Source organism: Lacerta agilis, chromosome 4, assembly GCF_009819535.1.
Source record: "Lacerta agilis isolate rLacAgi1 chromosome 4, rLacAgi1.pri, whole genome shotgun sequence".
Taxonomy (NCBI): Eukaryota; Metazoa; Chordata; class Lepidosauria; order Squamata; family Lacertidae; genus Lacerta; species Lacerta agilis.
Window position 1 is genome coordinate 59,695,637 of NC_046315.1, and position 18,053 is coordinate 59,713,689.

The following is an 18,053-nucleotide window of genomic DNA, read 5'->3' on the forward strand; positions in this document are numbered from 1 at the left end:
TTGCAGGACCACTGCCAAGATGGCACTGTTACAAGTGCCTGACAGCCTAATTATCTTCACCTAATTGTCATTCATAAGCAGAATGATTAATGCCTTAATTATATCAGGAAAAGCAAAATATAAGGTGTCACTAATGTAATACCATTTATGAAATTACACAACTATTCACACTGAAGTAAGGACCAGCATTTGTTTTGGAGCTCTTACATGAATATTAAATAGACTTCACTATTTAAAGTTAAATATACTATATAGTTGGAAAACCTTTTAACAAATAGTACAGTTTTAAATTTTGCACTGCTTTGCTTTTTGGAAGTAAATTAAATTGAATGCATTTATTTTTCAGTGCTACAGGAGATTTTGAACACTATAATCCTTAAAATCAGCTACTGCCAACCTATGACAGCATGGAGCCACCCACCCTTTGTCCTTGTGCTGGAATGTGTGCAGAGGAGGGCAACCAAGATGATCAAGGGTCTGGAAACTAAGCCTTACAAGGAACGGTTGAAGGAATTAAGTATTTTAAACCTGGTAGAGAGGAGAGTGAGAGGAGTTATGATAGCCATCTTCAAATATCTAAAGGACTGTTCACATGCAGTATGGAACAAGCTTGTTTTCTCCTGCTCTGGAGGGTAGGACCCAAACTAAAGGCTTCAAGTTACAGGGAAGGAGATTCCAACTAAACATCAGGAATAACATTCTGATGATAAAAGCTGTTCGACGGTGGAATGTTCTCCCTCAGGAGGCTGTGGACTCTCCTTCCTTGGAGGTTTTAAAGCAGAGGTTGGGTGGCCATCTATCATGGATGCTATAGTTGAGATTCCTGCATTGCAGGGGATTGGGCTAGATGATCCTTGGCGTCCCTTCCTATTCTACAATTCTATGATTCTCAAGTTTTACATATTATGCAGTTGATCTAGGACTGCCAACACTAGCATGATGTACCATATTTATTTACCATGTTCAGCATAGGACTCAGGTTTAAGGCACTGGGAAGCAAGGAAAACTAATCTCCAATGCAGCCACACATTTTTACAGCAATGCCCATGCTCTCCCTCCTACCACTTCTTGAATAGGTAAGGGTAAGCAGATGCAAATAATGACATAACTAAGTGTGTAAGCCTACAAAACAGGGTGGCAGGAGGGTTGGCATAAACTGGGCAAAAAGTGAACCCATTTTGATCTAACCTAATTGCCCAGCATCAAATGAAAGGGCTTGGGGTGCATATGTGTGAACTACTGGAATACAATATTCACTACGCCTGCTTGTAAGCATCTAGGCTATTGTACATGTTGAGGCCAGCCAAGCCCAGATCAGGTCTTCTTTGTTGAGCCCACTATCCTTAGATAATTCTGCAATAGCAGCTTAGCTATGTCTGGTGTTTGTTGGATAAAATACACCTTTACACGATGCGCTAGATTCAAAAATCTCACATTTCAGAACTAGAGAGCTAGCTATATTTATTATTACTTTACATATTGATATATGCATATATAGCCTTGAGGATGAATGTGGAGAAACAGAAATATGAGAGAGAATTTCAAATTCAGTTATTGTGGAATACAGAAATCGGCATTTTACTTTCCCAGCAAGTATTCTGCAGCCGCTCTTTCTCTGTGTCCTTTTTAGTTTTCTAAATCACACCAAGCTGTATTTACTGTTCATGTAAATTCTTCAGATTATTGGAAATGTATCAGAACATTTAATATATTGTTGGAAGCAGCCAAAGCTTTTCATATTTCTTACCTTATACCACAGGATTTCTGGCTCTCTATATGGTATTAAGAAATCCTGTATGTCAGGGCATGAGATTTCCTTGCTTTTGCTAAGTTCAGCTTTTTCAAAGTATTTCATCTTTGAATTGTAGCAGAGGCCAGTGTCATTTTCACCCACTGTCAGCGAAATGGATACTTTCATACAGTAAGTAGAGTTTCTGCAATACAGCAAATAAAAATAATGGTCTTGTGAATAATAAAACAAAAAAGCACCAAACATTGTAATAATGTGCTTTTAAAAAGTTACAAGAATCTTATGTACAATAAAGAAAATGGTATATTAATACTTCCATTAATTTGCTTGCAATTTTTATTTAGTCTCTAAGAATATAAAGAATGTAAAGAATATTTTTAATTCCTCATTATAAGCTAGAGATATTCCTTCTTCAAATTCCTTTATTTCTGTACTGTATTTCCTACAGGAAAAAAAGCTTCCTTCAAAGATAGTGGCAGTGTTAAGACGCATTAACCAGCAAAACTGATATCTGCCCTGCTGGCAAACACTATTATAGCAGCTCCCAGGGCTGTACAAATCAGTTTACAGCAAATAATTTCAGCTCCAGACAGGAACCTCAACCATCGCACCATGAGCTAGATTGTTAACCCAGCTATTCATCAGATCAGAAAAAAGGTTTTTCAAGTGAATAATATATATATTTCTATAGTATTTAATTAAAACAGGTCTTGAACCTTTCAGTTCTTAGAATATCAATTATTTGCAATTGCTTTTAAAGAACAAGAACTACCAGCTTGTTCACCTTACAGCATAATTCTACGCACATTTACTTTGAATAAAATCCAGAGTTCAACATGACTTACTCCTAAGTAAATGTGCATAGGATTGCAGCCTTAGGCTCTGTATTCTTGCGTTACAAAATCAAAATCCTGTTCAACTGTTATGATTAAGCACTCTCTCACAAGCTTTTCATTGCCACGTGTTCATGGCAAATGTACTGTGAAACTAGGGGCGTTTATCTTGAACTTTTCTCATTCCTGTGGTGCTGAAGTCAAAAAGGGGGGAAATATTTTGGAAAGTATTTTGTTCTAATTTTGCTTTTCTCTATGGGTGACTTCACAGCATGTTAAAGTTGGTCACCCTCTTCAAAGTGTACTAGCATAATCAAAGACTATTTCCCCTACTGTTCTTTAAATGCCTTTTGACCTCTAATCTGATAGACGTGTATCTGACAGTGAATACATTTAAACTATTTTTCATTGCTTGCCCTTGCAGATACCATGTGTCTTAGTGGTCCAAAGACTTCCACAGAAAACACATTACTGTTCTATAGTTTGTCCATTTTTTTCAAATGGAAAATATGAAGGAAGCAGAGAAAGCCACAGAACTTCATTTACATAAATGGACAATCTCCAACTTGAAAATGAAAGCAGTAACATACTGGTAAACATCTGCATTACTGTAATTTCCCTGGATATGTAGTACTCCTCCACCTTTTCCTTGAGGGCAAGCAAGGACAGGCAATACAACAAATGCAGGAGTGTTTCCAGGCCCTTCTTCCTCTATGAACCTTCACACATGCCTTGTTTGCCAGCTGGAGATTCCCTCTGGACTTCCTACTAAAATATGTGCATCTGATCTCTATGAATACATGATGGACCAAAGAGCTGTTGTAGACAATACTTGCCTAGAGCCCAACTCCCTTCTCCAGGAAGTTTAGCTACCTAATCCCAGATGCATGGCTGTCAGTTGTCCTGTTACTTAGTCAGAGACACTCTATTATTATGTCTTGTGAGAAGTGATTTAACAGCAGGGAATATGAAGGAACATTCATGTCTCTGTAACGTACAATGCATTTTGTTCGGAGCCATCAGTTGTTAAGTTCACTATGTGCTACTGAAGCAAAGGTTTGGGGAGGGATGTAACAGTGGCAGAGCCTTGCACTGATCAGAGTTCTGGATTTATCCCCATCATATTCAGTTATAAGAATCTCTGAATGGAAACTGGGAAGGATGTCTCACTGTGACCTTGAGGAGCAGCAGCCTGTCATAGTAGACAAGAACTGGGGTATATGGATTTATCATCCAGAAATATGAATTATCAGTAAACTTGCTATATTCAGTTTCTAAGACTAGTTCATTTGAAATGTTTAATAACATGTAATTTTTGTGCAAATGAATCTTTTGCAAATTTTTCTCTTCCAAGCTTTCTTAAGATGCAAATGCATAATAAACAACATTGTAAGAGTGATTCATGGAGCCCAGTAATTTATTTATTTATTGCCAAGATGTATTTTAAAAACATAACTTTAAATCCCATATGAAACATTTAACATTCAGTTTTCATATAAATAAGAAGGAAACTGCATTCTTCCCCCCTTTCTTTAGTTTTGCAAATAATGGAAGAGAAGTACACAAAAGAATTCTGCCAAAGAGAATTATCTATGCTCAAATGTCTTAAAATGCTATTGTACATGCTTCACATGCTAATATATTAAGCTAGGGTTGCCATATTTCAATGCGATGGGGTGAGCTCCGTTGCTCAGTCCCTGCTCGGTGCCAACCTAGCAGTTCAAAAGGATGTCAAAGTAGATAAATAGGTACCACTCCACCGGGAAGGTAAACGCCAGCTCCCTTAGCCAGTAAAGCAAGATGAGCGGCGCAACTCCAGAATCGTCCGCGACTGGACTTAACGGTCAGGTGTCTCTTTACCTTTTAGGCATAACTTGAGGAGGGTGGGAGAGGTAAATGTTATTTTCAACAACTAAGTCAGCAGCAACAAAAACACTTTTATCATATAAAGTAACTTATGCTAGCAAAAGCATTGAATGCTTAATTTTATTCAATTGCTATATATTCTTTGCTATATATTCTTTGCTCCTCAGCATATACAGCCCTGTTTGTTTGATTGAATGATAACTGCCTCATGGGCTATAGACAAGTCCTGGGTAGCACCAGATGCAGCCTGTTGCTCCTATGTTCACAGTAAAAGTAAGCACGTTAAAACCAAGCTCCCCCAATCATAACCATAAACAATCCATAGACAGTCCCCTTTGCACTGAAAGAAAATACAGATGAGGAGATGGTATAGCACCACCACTGCATAGGGAAGTCATCCTCCCCCATCTACAGGTTCAGCTTATGTATAAACACACCTGAGGCGTATAACTAATGTATACATATAGTGAGGACACTTGATTGGAGCTCTATGCATACATGCTGGCTGAATACATGTTTCTTTATTTCAAAGCTTGAGCCTTAGTTTCATTTTCAGATGACCAAGATTTAAACCTATTATTTATATCTTACAGCACAAAAGTGAAACCAATTAATACATCCATAGAGTGCACGGCATTTGGCCGTATATGTGAATTATCAGGCAGACATAAATATTTACTAAATATTATTCCACCTCCCTGAAAACACCTACTTTTTCACATGAGGAACTTTGATATATGAATCCCTGTGGACCCATGTGTATGGGTGAATAACAAAAAGAAACGGCTGGCTCCCTGGCTTCAAATCACAGGGCTTGCACACAAAGAGCCCCGGTAGCAGAGTATTAAACTCACAAAAATAAGCAGTGCAGTAAAGTGTGAGGAATATAGGTTGCAACGAGCAGATCACACAGTGTTAAATAAGCTTAAAATGCCTTACTTACTGATTCAAGGTCTCAGCCACGCATTGTTTCATGCAGCAGCAAGGATAATACAGACAAAATACTATTGAGTAGAAAGTACAGAGTGTAGTTCCAAACATGAACTGTAAGTTTGGGAGAAGCTCACACATGTGCTCCTTGGGGGATTACATGATGCACAGAAGAGACAGAAAGCTTCACTACCTCCCTCTCCAGATATATAGGCCTGGATCAAAAGATCCACCACACAACATTAATGCCCCCCCCCAAGCAGGTGCAGGAAGTCACCAGTGTTCTAGGACGACTGTTGGGGATGGGAGGTGCTGGCAGTTGTAGGTAGACTACAAACTCTAATATGAAAGGAAGTTCCTTCCATTTATGCAGTGGTATCTCTGGACCAAGCATATTGATTTGGCACCAATCTAACCCCATTAGGATGTATAATGTTCACATGATGCCAAATGCAATGAATGATTTCTGGAGGCAAGAATAAAAGATACACGGATTCCTCTTCTTCTATTTTCTTCAGTTTTGTGAACAACGTGGTTACAACATGTAGTGTTTAATAAATTATGGATCATTATGAACAATTTTCTTCGTGTTAATTGGAGGCTCTGATTCAAGTGGTTAAAATCCAAATGGAATTTCCCTGTGGGGTTTTCATTGTGTATCACAAAATTGGTACAAACCTCACAGTCAGTGCCCTTTTCAATATTTTACCATTACTAATGTAGCAGAGGATCAACCAGCCTATTAGCTTCCCATGTTTATAAATTGAAGAGAGAACAATTAATCTGGATGAACTTTAGTTCATTAGTGATACGGATGGGTAATGAAGACAAGTGTCTCAAAATGCTATCTATAATAGTAAGCAATGTTCCAAAGTATTCTGTTACTTAGAAGATGAAAAATGATGTGAGAAGACTCTTGATTGAAAACTTAAATTTAATGCAGAAATACTACTGCTATTAAAGTGGGGTTTGGGGGGGAGGGGCAGAGGATTGGAATTTATTGCTCTACCTCCTTGCTTCCCTCACTGTTTATATGCATAGGGAGAACAGGTTTGCAGGCAACAAACCTCTCGGATGGCTGGCACATACTGTAGTTGCTGGCTGGGAGCAACTTTTGTGGCCTGGTGGGGCAAAGAAGTCCAAGTGCAGTGTGTGTGGCATGTGTCTGTACACTACTGTCATCACAGGGGCATTTCCTCCCTTCTTCCTCTGCTTCTGTTCTGGCAGTCACCTGGTCTACCATAGGTTGCAGTTAGAGATGGAAAATCTCTCAGTTTTGGTTTCCCTCAGATGGTGATGATGATGATTGGTTAAAATTATATACTAGTTGTACCCCAAGTCTTGGTCTCAGTCATTGCTGTGGTAATCTTTGACTTGTTCACAAACTAATTTTTGTGGGCCAGGTTTTTTTGGCTGCTCTTTAATGCATGCTGTGGAAGGTAACAACGTAGATGGATGGTGTGGCTAAATAAATAAATTTGATCATATTTTGGGATGCATGTGCAGAATATGGAAGGGCTGTAATAAAAACTTTTTTCAATAACTGAATTTGGAAACCTTTTGTGGAATAAGCATTATTTTTTAGGAAAATGAAGTTGGGGCGAAGGCTTGGCCAGGGCAAAGGTGGTCGTCCTCTTATATACCTGCTGGGATTGACAAGGCATCTGACCCTCACCTGAATCTCATAACTCTCCTGACAGGTGATTTGGTTTGCAGCCACAGTATGGAAATAAATGGATGTGGTAAAAAATGAGATGGCAAGAATAAACATTGACATCCTAGGCATCAGTGAACTAAAATGGACAGGAATGGGCGAATTCAGTTCGGATGACTATCATATCTACTACTGTGGGCAGGAATCCCGTAAAAGAAATGGAGTGGCCCTCATAGTCAACAAAAGAGTGGCGAAAGCTGTACTGGGATGCAACTTCAAAAATGATAGAATGATCTCGATACGAATCCAAGGCAGTCCTTTTAACATCACAGTAATCCAAGTTTATGCACCAACTACCAGTGCTGAAGAAACTGAAATTGATCAATTCTATGAAGACTTACAGCACCTTATAGAAATGACACCAAAGAAGGATGTTCTTCTCATTATAGGGGATTGGAATGCTAAAGTAGGAAGTCAAGAGATAAAAGGAACAACTGGCAAGTTTGGCCTTGGAGATCAAAATGAAGCAGGGCAAAGGCTAATAGAGTTCTGTCAAGAGAACAAGCTGGTCATCACAAACACTCTTTTCCAACAACACAAGAGACGACTCTACACATGGACATCACCAGATGGGCAACATCGAAATCAGATTGATTATATTCTCTGCAGCCAAAGATGGAGAAGCTCTATACACTCAGCAAAAACAAGACCTGGAGCTGACTGTGGCTCAGATCATCAGCTTCTTATAGCAAAATTCCAGCTTAAACTGAAGAAAGTAGGAAAAACCACTGGGCCAGTAAGATTCAATCTAAATCAAATTCCTTATGAATACACAGTTGAAGTGAAGAACAGGTTCAAGGATTTAGATTTGGTGGATAGAGTACCTGAAGAACTGTGGATGGAGGCTCGTAACATTATACAGGAGACAGCAACGAAAACTATCCCAATGAAAAAGAAATGCAAGAAAGCAAAGTGGCTGACCAATGAGGCCTTACAAATAGCGGGGGAGAGAAGACAAGCAAAATGCGAAGGAGATCGTGAAAGATACAGGAAATTGAATGCAGATTTCCAAAGAATAGCAAGGAGAGACAAGAGGGCCTTTCTAAACGAGCAATGCAAAGAAATAGAGGAAAATAACAGAATGGGAAAAACCAGAGATTTATTCAAGAAAATTGGAGATATGAAAGGAACATTTCATACAAAGATTACCACAATCAAGGACAAAAGTGGAAAGGACCTAACAGAAGCAGAAGACATCAAGAAGAGGTGGCAAGAATACACAGAGGAATTATACCAGAAAGATATGGAGGTCTCATACACCCCAGGAAATGTGGTTGCTGACCTTGAGCCAGACATCCTAGAGAGTGAAGTCAAATGGGCCTTAGAAAGCCTTGCTAACAACAAGGCCAGTGGAAGTGATGATATTCCAGCTGAACTATTTAAAATTTTAAAAGAGGATGCTGTTAAGGTGCTGCACTCAATATGCCAGCAAGTTTGGAAAACTCAGCAGTGGCCAGAGGATTGGAGAAGATCAGTCTACATCCCAATCCCAAAGAAGGGCAGTGCCAAAGAATGCTCCAACTACCGCACAATTGCACTCATTTCACACGCTAGCAAGGTTATGCTTAAAATTCTACAAGGCAGGCTTAAGCAGTATGTGGACCGAGAACTCCCAGAAGTGCAAGCTGGATTTCGAAGAGGCAGAGGAACCAGAGACCAAATTGCAAACATGCGCTGGATTATGGAGAAAGCCAGAGAGTTCCAATAAAACATCTACTTCTGCTTCATTGATTATGCAAAAGCATTTGACTGTGTCGACCACAGCAAACTATGGCAAGTTCTTAAAGAAATGGGAGTGCCGGATCACCTCATTTGCCTCCTGAGAAATCTCTATGTGGGACAAGAAGCTACAGTTAGAACTGGATATGGAACAACTGATTGGTTCAAAATTGGGAAAGGAGTACGACAAGGCTGTATATTGTCTCCCTGCTTATTTAACTTATATGCAGAATACATCATGCGAAAGGCTGGACTGGATGAATCCCCAACTGGAATTAAGATTGCCGGAAAAAATATCAACAACCTCAGATATGCTGATGATACTACCTTGATGGCAGAAAGTGAGGAAGAATTGAAGAACCTTTTAATGAGGGTGAAAGAAGAGAGCGCAAAATATGGTCTGAAGCTCAACATCAAAAAAACTAAGATCATGGCCACTGGTCCCATCACCTCCTGGCAAATAGAAGGGGAAGAAATGGAGGCAGTGAGAGATTTCACTTTCTTGGGTTCCATGATCACTGCAGATGGTGACAGCAGTCACGAAATCAGAAGACGCCTGCTTCTTGGGAGAAAAGCAATGACAAACCTAGACAGCATCTTAAAAAGCAAAGACATCACCTTGCCGACAAAAGTCCGTATAGTTAAAGCTATGGTTTTCCCAGTAGTAATGTACGGAAGTGAGAGCTGGACCATAAAGAAGGCTGATCGCCGTAGAATTGATGCTTTTGAATTATGGTGCTGGAGGAGACTCTTGAGAGTCCCGTGGACTGCAAGAAGATCAAACCTATCCATTCTCAAAGAAATCAGCCCTGAGTACTCACTAGAAGGACAGATCCTGAAGTTGAGGCTCCAGTACTTTGGCCACCTCATGAGAAGAGAAGAATCCCTAGAAAAGACCCTGATGTTGGGAAAGATGGAGGGCACAAGGAGAAGGGGACGACAGAGGATGAGATGGTTGGACAGTGTTCTTGAAGCTACTAACATGAGTTTGGCCAAACTGCGAGAGGCAGTGAAGGATAGGCGTGCCTGGCGTACTCTGGTCCATGGGGTCACGAAGAGTCGGACACGACTGAACGACTGAACAACAACAACAACAATGGAAATAAAGGATGAGGTTGCCCACCAGATGCCAGGTACTCTAATATTCAAATTAGGCCCCAGTGTTTTTGTTACAATCCCCTTCTCAATTAAGTACCGGTAATCAATTTTAATCTAGAATTTAAATTCTCAAAACTTTCTTATTTGTTAATTTGAGCAAGTAAACTACTGCTTTCACTTCATTATAAACAGTATTTCTACCTGCACTACACTTGAGCAAACCTGCTCCTCTTCCTTTCACAGATATTTTGTTGCCATTTGCAACTGCAGCTGCCTCTGATTAGTTGTCATTTAACTCTTTGGGAAATAATTAGCATCACACGTCATGTGCATGGAAGTTGCCGAACCAATTAACCAACTAGAAGGATTACTGTTAATATAATTTTGGTTACTGAGAACAAACAAGATTGTACAAAAACAAGATTGGGTGCAAGCCTGGCCAGGACATAGGCATCCTAACTGTGACAAAGGTGACCTTTGTGCTTGCTTGCTTTCTTGCTTGATTAACAGCTGTTGGGAACTTCAAGGTCCCTGCTCTCCCTTCTTATGGCCATTGTACTGGACCTGGAGACTGCAATAGAGAGCATTCAATGTCCAAAAGGAGGGCAAATGGGCACCCTATCAAATGACAGGGCAGGAGCTACATGGAGCAGGGCCTTTTTACTAGTGGTGCCCATTGTATGCCTCGCTCTTCCCAGACCTGTTCTCTTTTGGCCTGTATTTTGGAGCTTTATAATTTAGGAAGACTTTGGAAGAACTGGTTGACAAGTCTTATCAGTTGCTGACGTATGAGCAGATATTATTTGCTGCTATTCTGGGCTTCTGGTGCACCAGGGTTTACACCAGTGTAATAGAGTTGGTCCATGGGGTCACGAAGAGTCGGACACGACTGAACGACTGAACAACAACAAATAGAGTTGGCCAGGATGCCAGAATGGATACAATTTATGAGCTTTCTCCATTATCTGCAAACAGGGGGTGTTCAGTCAACAGTGCAAAGGCTGAGCCGAAGCGTTCCCTGCTGGTTACCTGCTTTCAGCAATAGGGGTCACTGTTTAGTAGTACCCGATTGGTTAGCTGTCAGATTTTAGAGCTCCCTATTGGTGGCTCTTAGGTAATTCACAAAATACAGAGTCCATAAAACACAGTGTTCATTCATAAAGTAGCAACATAAATCTTGATTGCTACATATTGGGTGTATATTTCAGTGGTTGAACGTACAGGTTTATGACCATGCTGTAGTGTAGTGCTTATGCAACTGTGAATAAAAGGTGACTGGGCTTATTGTCTCGGGGGTTGGGGGTTGAGAGGTGACAAAACTGATTTCCAATAGGTTCCTCCCCCTTTATTTCCATAACAAGTCCTTGAGTCTGTACTCTGAATGGTGACACCAGGGACCTAGAAGGTGCAGGGCTTGTCAGTCCAAACCCTGCACAGTCTCATCAGGGCTGACCTTAAGGCAATTGGAGCAATTTGGCCAAATTGGGCCCCGTGGGCCACTCCTAAGGGGCCCCCCACACCAGGGCAATCTAGATGGATTTTATTTATATCTATAAGATTTTGCAGACTTTGGCTGTGAACTGGGGCCCTAAACACACACACACACACACACACACAAAATTCAAGTTGCGCCCCACTGGCTAGCCCTGAGTCTCATAGTTGGTGGGCCTGAGTTGCCCTGCCCTTGCATGAAGTCTTGGGTTTGCAATTTTGGGAGAGGGGAGGTTGCCTGCTGGGGAGTGGGTGGGCTGGTGAGCCCCCCCTAGATTTAGAGGCCCTAGGCTTCAGCCTAGTTAGCCTATACATAAATCCAGCACTGCCTATTAGAATAGCAAGTTACAAGCAGGGTGGCCATGAGTCTTACTTTACAGTAGGGCAGACAGTTCTCTGTTTGAAGGACTGACCTACCCAAGTCTGGTTTAATGATAAAGAACCCCAAGATGGGAGAGAAGGGCTTCATCAGTAGAAGCAATTTTGGGTTCCTTTGGAATGAGGAGCAGGATATAAATGTAATAAGGGAAGGCTATTGTTTTACTATTTTGTTTTAATTATTTACTTGTTTTTATCCTGTATTTTATTCCATGAATTGTCCTAAGATCTTATGGCAAAGGGTGGCATATAAATCTAATAAATAAAAATAAATTAATGAATTTCAAAACATTAAACAGCACGGCCCCAAAGTCCTAAAAATAATTATGCATAAAATTAATCATAAAATGTCATCCTCCTAAATCAAAATATTTTCATAGCACAATTTCATGCTTAATGAGGGATGGTGCTCATTAATATTCAAACAGGCCTGATTAAATAGAAGAGTTGAGAGCAACTGTGAAACAATGGACTGAAAACAGAGCAGTTTTGCTTCCAGAAGCCAGTTGTTTATGAACAAGAGATAATTTTTAAAACAATCCATCACATGATGGAATAAATTCAGACCTTATGATTCTGGAGCAGTCATTATCTACATGAACAAAGAATTCTGGGGGATTATAATCATGCCCCATGCTTGCTGTCTGGTTGTGCAAAAATCAGCCCACACTGAGGACTAACTGAGTACAGCAATAACGTCTGTTAATGTAATCTGATCACTTATTTCAAGGCTAAAAAGAAAGATAGCTGCTCCTTACTACACCTTACTACACTCTTTCTTTGTCTTCCAGTTTTTACTCCCTTTCTGATTTATTTCCTGTAAATAAATCAAGGGTTACTGTAAGTAAAATAGTTGCTAACCCAAGCTAACTATTGTATAAATAAGCCTTTTGGCTTATACTATGGTACAAATTAAATTCAACAGTATCATACAAGGGATTTATGTGGCTTCCTTCCTGTAAAGGTAAATCAACTTTCAAAGAAGTGGGCTGCCCAGCACAATGAAATAGCCTTCTATTAACACCATACTCACAACAGCGCATAAAAGTACCACAATGTATTTGTTTTAATTAGCTTAGCCAAATTAATCACACCAGGAAGCGGTGATCTAGTTTATTGCATGCTTCAATTCTCAGAAGCAGTAAAAGCATATCCCATTCTAATAAAACAAGCCCACTTTATGATCCTGAATTGCTGCGGCTTTTCAGCATCAACTGGAGACGACGTCATGTTTAAATGTCCCTTGCTGTACTATTTGCTGGTTGCCAAGTTATGCCCATTAATTGATTTATAAGACTATTGATCTGATAGCTTATCAATACATTTGAGGGTAGAAAAAAGATCCTTTTGAAAAATGAACAGTTTTGCACATATCAAAGGAGAGGGAAAGAGGGAAAATCATACAGGGTTGCCTTCCCCAGGTTCACAGAGACAACAAGGGTACATGGGCAAGCAATATTTCATCCCATTGCACCATAAGGGTTTTGGAGGAGAAAGCCACAAGAGGGTGCTGCCCTGAATCAGATAACTCATAATTGCTTCTCCTTACCCTCCAGAGTCAAGAGCCCAGCTTTCAAAGCAACTGGGTCAGATACAACTGAGTCTTCCTCCCGTGAAAGAACTGGAGCAGGCTCTTGTTGCTCTTTAAAATATGCAGTGTCACCTGTGTCATTTATGTAGTGTAGTTTCCCATAGGAACGACATTCCAGGTTATGATATTTTGGCACCTGAGGCGACTGACAGAACGGTGTCCTCCCCAATATGGAAGAAAGAGTGAGTGAAAATCAGGAACAAGGGTCTGGGGGGTGGGTAATAAAGACCTACATTGACAACAAGGCAGTGAGTGAAGGTCTACATCAGGGAAAAGGGCAAGAGGATCAAATCAACATTACGGTTGGTGGTTGAAATGGGGATCAACGACTAACGGGGAAGGAGGGGGCTGCTCTGAATCACGCAGGGCAGGTGCAGAGCCCAGGAAACTTCAGAAAGCAGTCCCCACCATTTCCTTCCTAGGGGTGGGAGGAAACCAGTAGCGCTTCCTATTTGTTGAGAGGCCACTGCAGAAGGAGGCAGCAGATACATTCTCCAAGGAAGGTGTGGCAGTGGCGGCAGCAGGCAATGCATTCCTTGGAGGCTGGATCTGCTGCCCCTGTGGATCCTGCTGCCTGAGGTGACTGCCTCACCTTCCTTCATGGGTGGGCTGGCCCTGATCAGGAAGCAGCAGTAGTCATGACAGCATGTATTTACAGTGGTACCTTGGTTTAAGAACTATTCGGTTTATGAACTCCGCAAAACCGGAAGTAGTGTCCCGGTTTGTGAACTTTATCTCGGTCTAAGAACGGAATCCAAATGGTGGAAGGGCACCGGGGTGGGAGGTCTCATTAGGGAAAGCGTGCCTCAGTTTAAGAATGGTTTTGGTTTAAGAATGGACTTCCGGAACGGATTAAGTTCGTAAACCGAGGTAGCACTGTATTTAAGGGCAACAGCTGAGCATAGAAGCTAGGACTTGCTACAAAGGCAAGGCTCAGGTTCAAAAGGTTCTTATACCCAGAGAGGGGAGTAGTTTATTTTACACACTAGCCACGCCTATTAAGGAGTCAGGCAGCACATACTACATATATACCTATGGTACTTGGCGTCTGTTCCTTATATCTGCCTTTTAAATAAAGGTCTCATATTGAGCACATGCATTAAGGAAGCCTCTGTGTGAAAGCAGCCATGAAGGGCCATAGCAGACAAAGTGCCAACACTGGTCAGTACATCTGTCTTTGGGGCATATGGACTTGCTTATTTTAAGAAGGCTTATTATGTTCTCCAACATCACTTACGAGAAGAATGCACAAGTTTAATGGACTCATGTTATTATAGGTATAGCAAATGGCAAAACAACTGGCACTTTCCCCCTATTTACAGGCTTCTCACTTACCTGCCCAGAAAGCTGTCTGTGGACAAATGCCGGCTCCCTCGGCCTGAAGCAAGATGGGCACTGCACCCCATAGTCGCCTTTGACTGGACTTAACCGTCCAGGAGTCATTTACCTTTACTACATAGTGGGACATGATTACTACCACCAATGAGGTTGTAGTTTGTTCTTGGAGAGCAAAATTTGCTTAGCTGGGTAGTGCTACGTAAATTCACTATTTTGAATGGAATCAGACAATATTCAATTAAAGGACTAGATTAGCACTCAAGTTCCTGGTACATAAAATCTAATTACCGGTAAGTTTGAATCAGATAACTTGAGTAACTATATATTTTAGTCACATATAAAATTTTGTTACCTCACATTTATTTACAATAGCCCTTACTTCCACACAGCTTTTGATCCCCCTCATCATAAATACTTGGTTATGGGCTTGCCAACTCCCCTAGTGAAGAAGCCAGTAAAGAGATTTTGCTTCAGCATTACACAACTCTGGCTCATTTTATCTCTCATTAAAAGTCAGAGTCAAACACATTATTTTGAAGGTATGAAAATCAATATTACACTGGCATGCTCCCACAGCTTAATCCAATTCAAACTTCTCAATAAAAGAAGTGCTAGAGCAATTTATGACAACATGCTGTGTGAAGAAGGAGTGAAGAAGATGGCTCAGATGAATAAAATTAAATGGAGTTCTATAATATCCTCACTGAACATTAAAATAGAAAGTAAAGTTTATTGTAGAAATTCTGAAGCAAATATTCCACTCCCGATGAAGAACATGGGATTTCTCTAACCTTTAATATAGGTGCCCTGTGGCAGCTGTGGTGTGAACACAGATCTATTCATTTCAGTGAGGTGGAAAGCTCTGTGTACACATTCAGATGCACCCTTCAAGCTGTCTCCTATACTGATGTGTATAGGGAAACCCTTATCTTTGTGGAACATGTGAGTACATCTACCAGGGTGTCACTGGATTAGAGCGAAAATGTCCTATAACAATCACTGTACACTCATCTAAATGGGTTTGGGGATGAGAGTCGTGCAGAGGCAAGTGTATACCCTGTACATATGCAAGTTCCATATACTATTCCCAAAAGCAGATTGCCATTAAAAATGTTTTAGTGGCAAGTGGCTTTGGGGAATTGTACTAACATCTGAGAAAAACAATCAAACAAACAAAAAAGCCTCAAATAAAATGCCCACAGCTGGTTTTTACTGCACATAATATGGTATTAATCAAAGAATTTCCACATTAAACACATTCCCGATGGTGGCACCCACTTACAGCTAAAGGGAATCTGACCCATGAGATTCACTAACTATTCAACCCATTGTAAATGTGTATTTTTTAAATTATTATTATTATTACATGCACGTTGCATCAGAGGCTTTTGTTGTGATAAATTAATTACTTTAGCACTTTGAATTTAAAATTTCTTACACCTACAAACAAGTGCATTGGCAATCTCTGTCAAATAACCACTTGAATTAATTGTGGCATTGTGAATAAACTGTATGACTAGACTAGGCGAGAAATGGGTTCAAATCCCTGCTTTCACATGAAACTCAGTAGATGACTTCATCATTCAGCTTGACTTAATTGCACAAGACTGTTATGAAGATAAAATTGGATAATCCAGATATTGGAAGCATATTACTATTGTTAGTGTCTTGCTTCACTGCTCCGGCCAACACTATCTATGTGAAAGAAAGATTAATTATGCAAGTAGATTTTATGTTGTGAACATACAGATGAGCGGAACAGGAATTGATCCTTGCCCTACTGCCTTGTCAACCTTGCTTTCGTGCTCTTAAGTAAATAAAGTTGTGGCCTGATTTTACCCAGCACTGGTGTCCAGTTTGAGTTGTTTCCACTGCACTCACAGGCCACATATATGCACCTGCCTGGACAAATTAGCACCTTCTGTAAAGAAGCAGTCCTAATGTACTTGTGACTTAGACAACATCCAGCTAGCTTACAGTATTCAACTCTCATATCAAACAGCATCTTATTTTGCCTTGGAGCAGATGTGTTTATTATCTTTCAGGACCCAGTTCTCATTTGCACCAAAGTCCCCTTTCTCTGCTGGAGGAGTGAAAAGAAAACACATTGTAAACGACACACAGTTCCACAGTGTTCAGTTCTTGTTTTGTAAGCGAATTTGTTAAGATTTCAGCATGGAGGGCAATGAAAGAAAACATGCATTGCATTTTTAATAACATTCTGAAATTCTTTCCTTTTATACTTTTCTCAAGGACACTTTTAAGGTAATAAAAATTAGGGGTAGTACCTAACTAACTAATTTCACCAGGGCAAGGATTTCTGCTTGTGCTACAGAAAACTCCCGTTCCCACACTGCATGTCCTGTCAATCTGTTCTGGAGGCTTCTCCTCCAGATCATATCTAGAAAGGATACAGGATTTGCAAGGGAAGAGGAGAGAAGGGGAATTCTGTAGCATAAAAATAAATCCTTGCATTGATAGAACAAGGTGGTCAAATACTCATAGTATAAACATTCAGTAGAGTATATATAACAGACTCTATATGTGTAAACATATGTAGCCATGTGTTCAGGAATCCTTCAGAATGGAAGTTTCCTACATGATGGTGCAGATAAGACATGTGTGGAAGGTTTTTCCTCACAGTATAAGTCAGGTGTGGTGTCTGCTGCCATGTTTCTTTTCCTTCTGCTCCATGAGCATTCACTTATCATATGGTGTACACTGATTGTCTGAAAAGGGCTTGTGCCAGTAGAGATATTAAATAAACACATATGCTCCTCAGAATGTGGTAAAAAAAAAAAGTGCTGATTCACTGCAATGGCTTTTCTCTCTATACAAGGGTATTCTGAGGAGGTTGTTTTAAAACACTCTCATACTGATTCATGCAAAGGAGAACCGTCTTTGGAAATGATTCAACTGACAACCACCACCACATGCTCAGTAAACCTCAAAAACCTGCAACAAATGCAGCCTTTGCCTCAAAACTATTTTTATTTCTTGTGCATACAGCAACAGAATATTTTCTGACTAAGCTACATAACCATTTTTGTTGCCTTTTATTCAGAGGCCTTAAGTTCTCCATACATTGCCTAATTTCTGGGCGATGAAAGGCAGTGACACTTCTTTAAAAGTCTACAAGCACACAGTTCCCATTTTCACTCTTGAATCAAAACAATATAATTTTACTATAATACGTCCAATATTTGCATGTGCATGAGTCCCACAGAAGTCAAGAGAACTTGCAAGGGCAAGATTGCAGCATGCAGAGCTACTTTTTTTAAAATACAGAAGTAAATAAATCTGCAATGTTTGTACTGTGATGGTTATTAACACATACTAATGAAT

At 40.2% G+C, this 18,053-nt stretch overlaps 1 protein-coding gene across 1 annotated transcript in view; it reads right to left on the reverse strand.

The window, feature by feature from the left end:
* The window catches only part of IL1RAPL1 (interleukin 1 receptor accessory protein like 1), a 672,251-nt gene that overhangs the window by 267,588 nt on the left and 386,610 nt on the right, over positions 1-18,053 (reverse strand). The window contains 1 exon segment of the mRNA XM_033147221.1: positions 1,748-1,934. Coding sequence (XP_033003112.1) covers positions 1,748-1,934 — 187 coding nt within the window.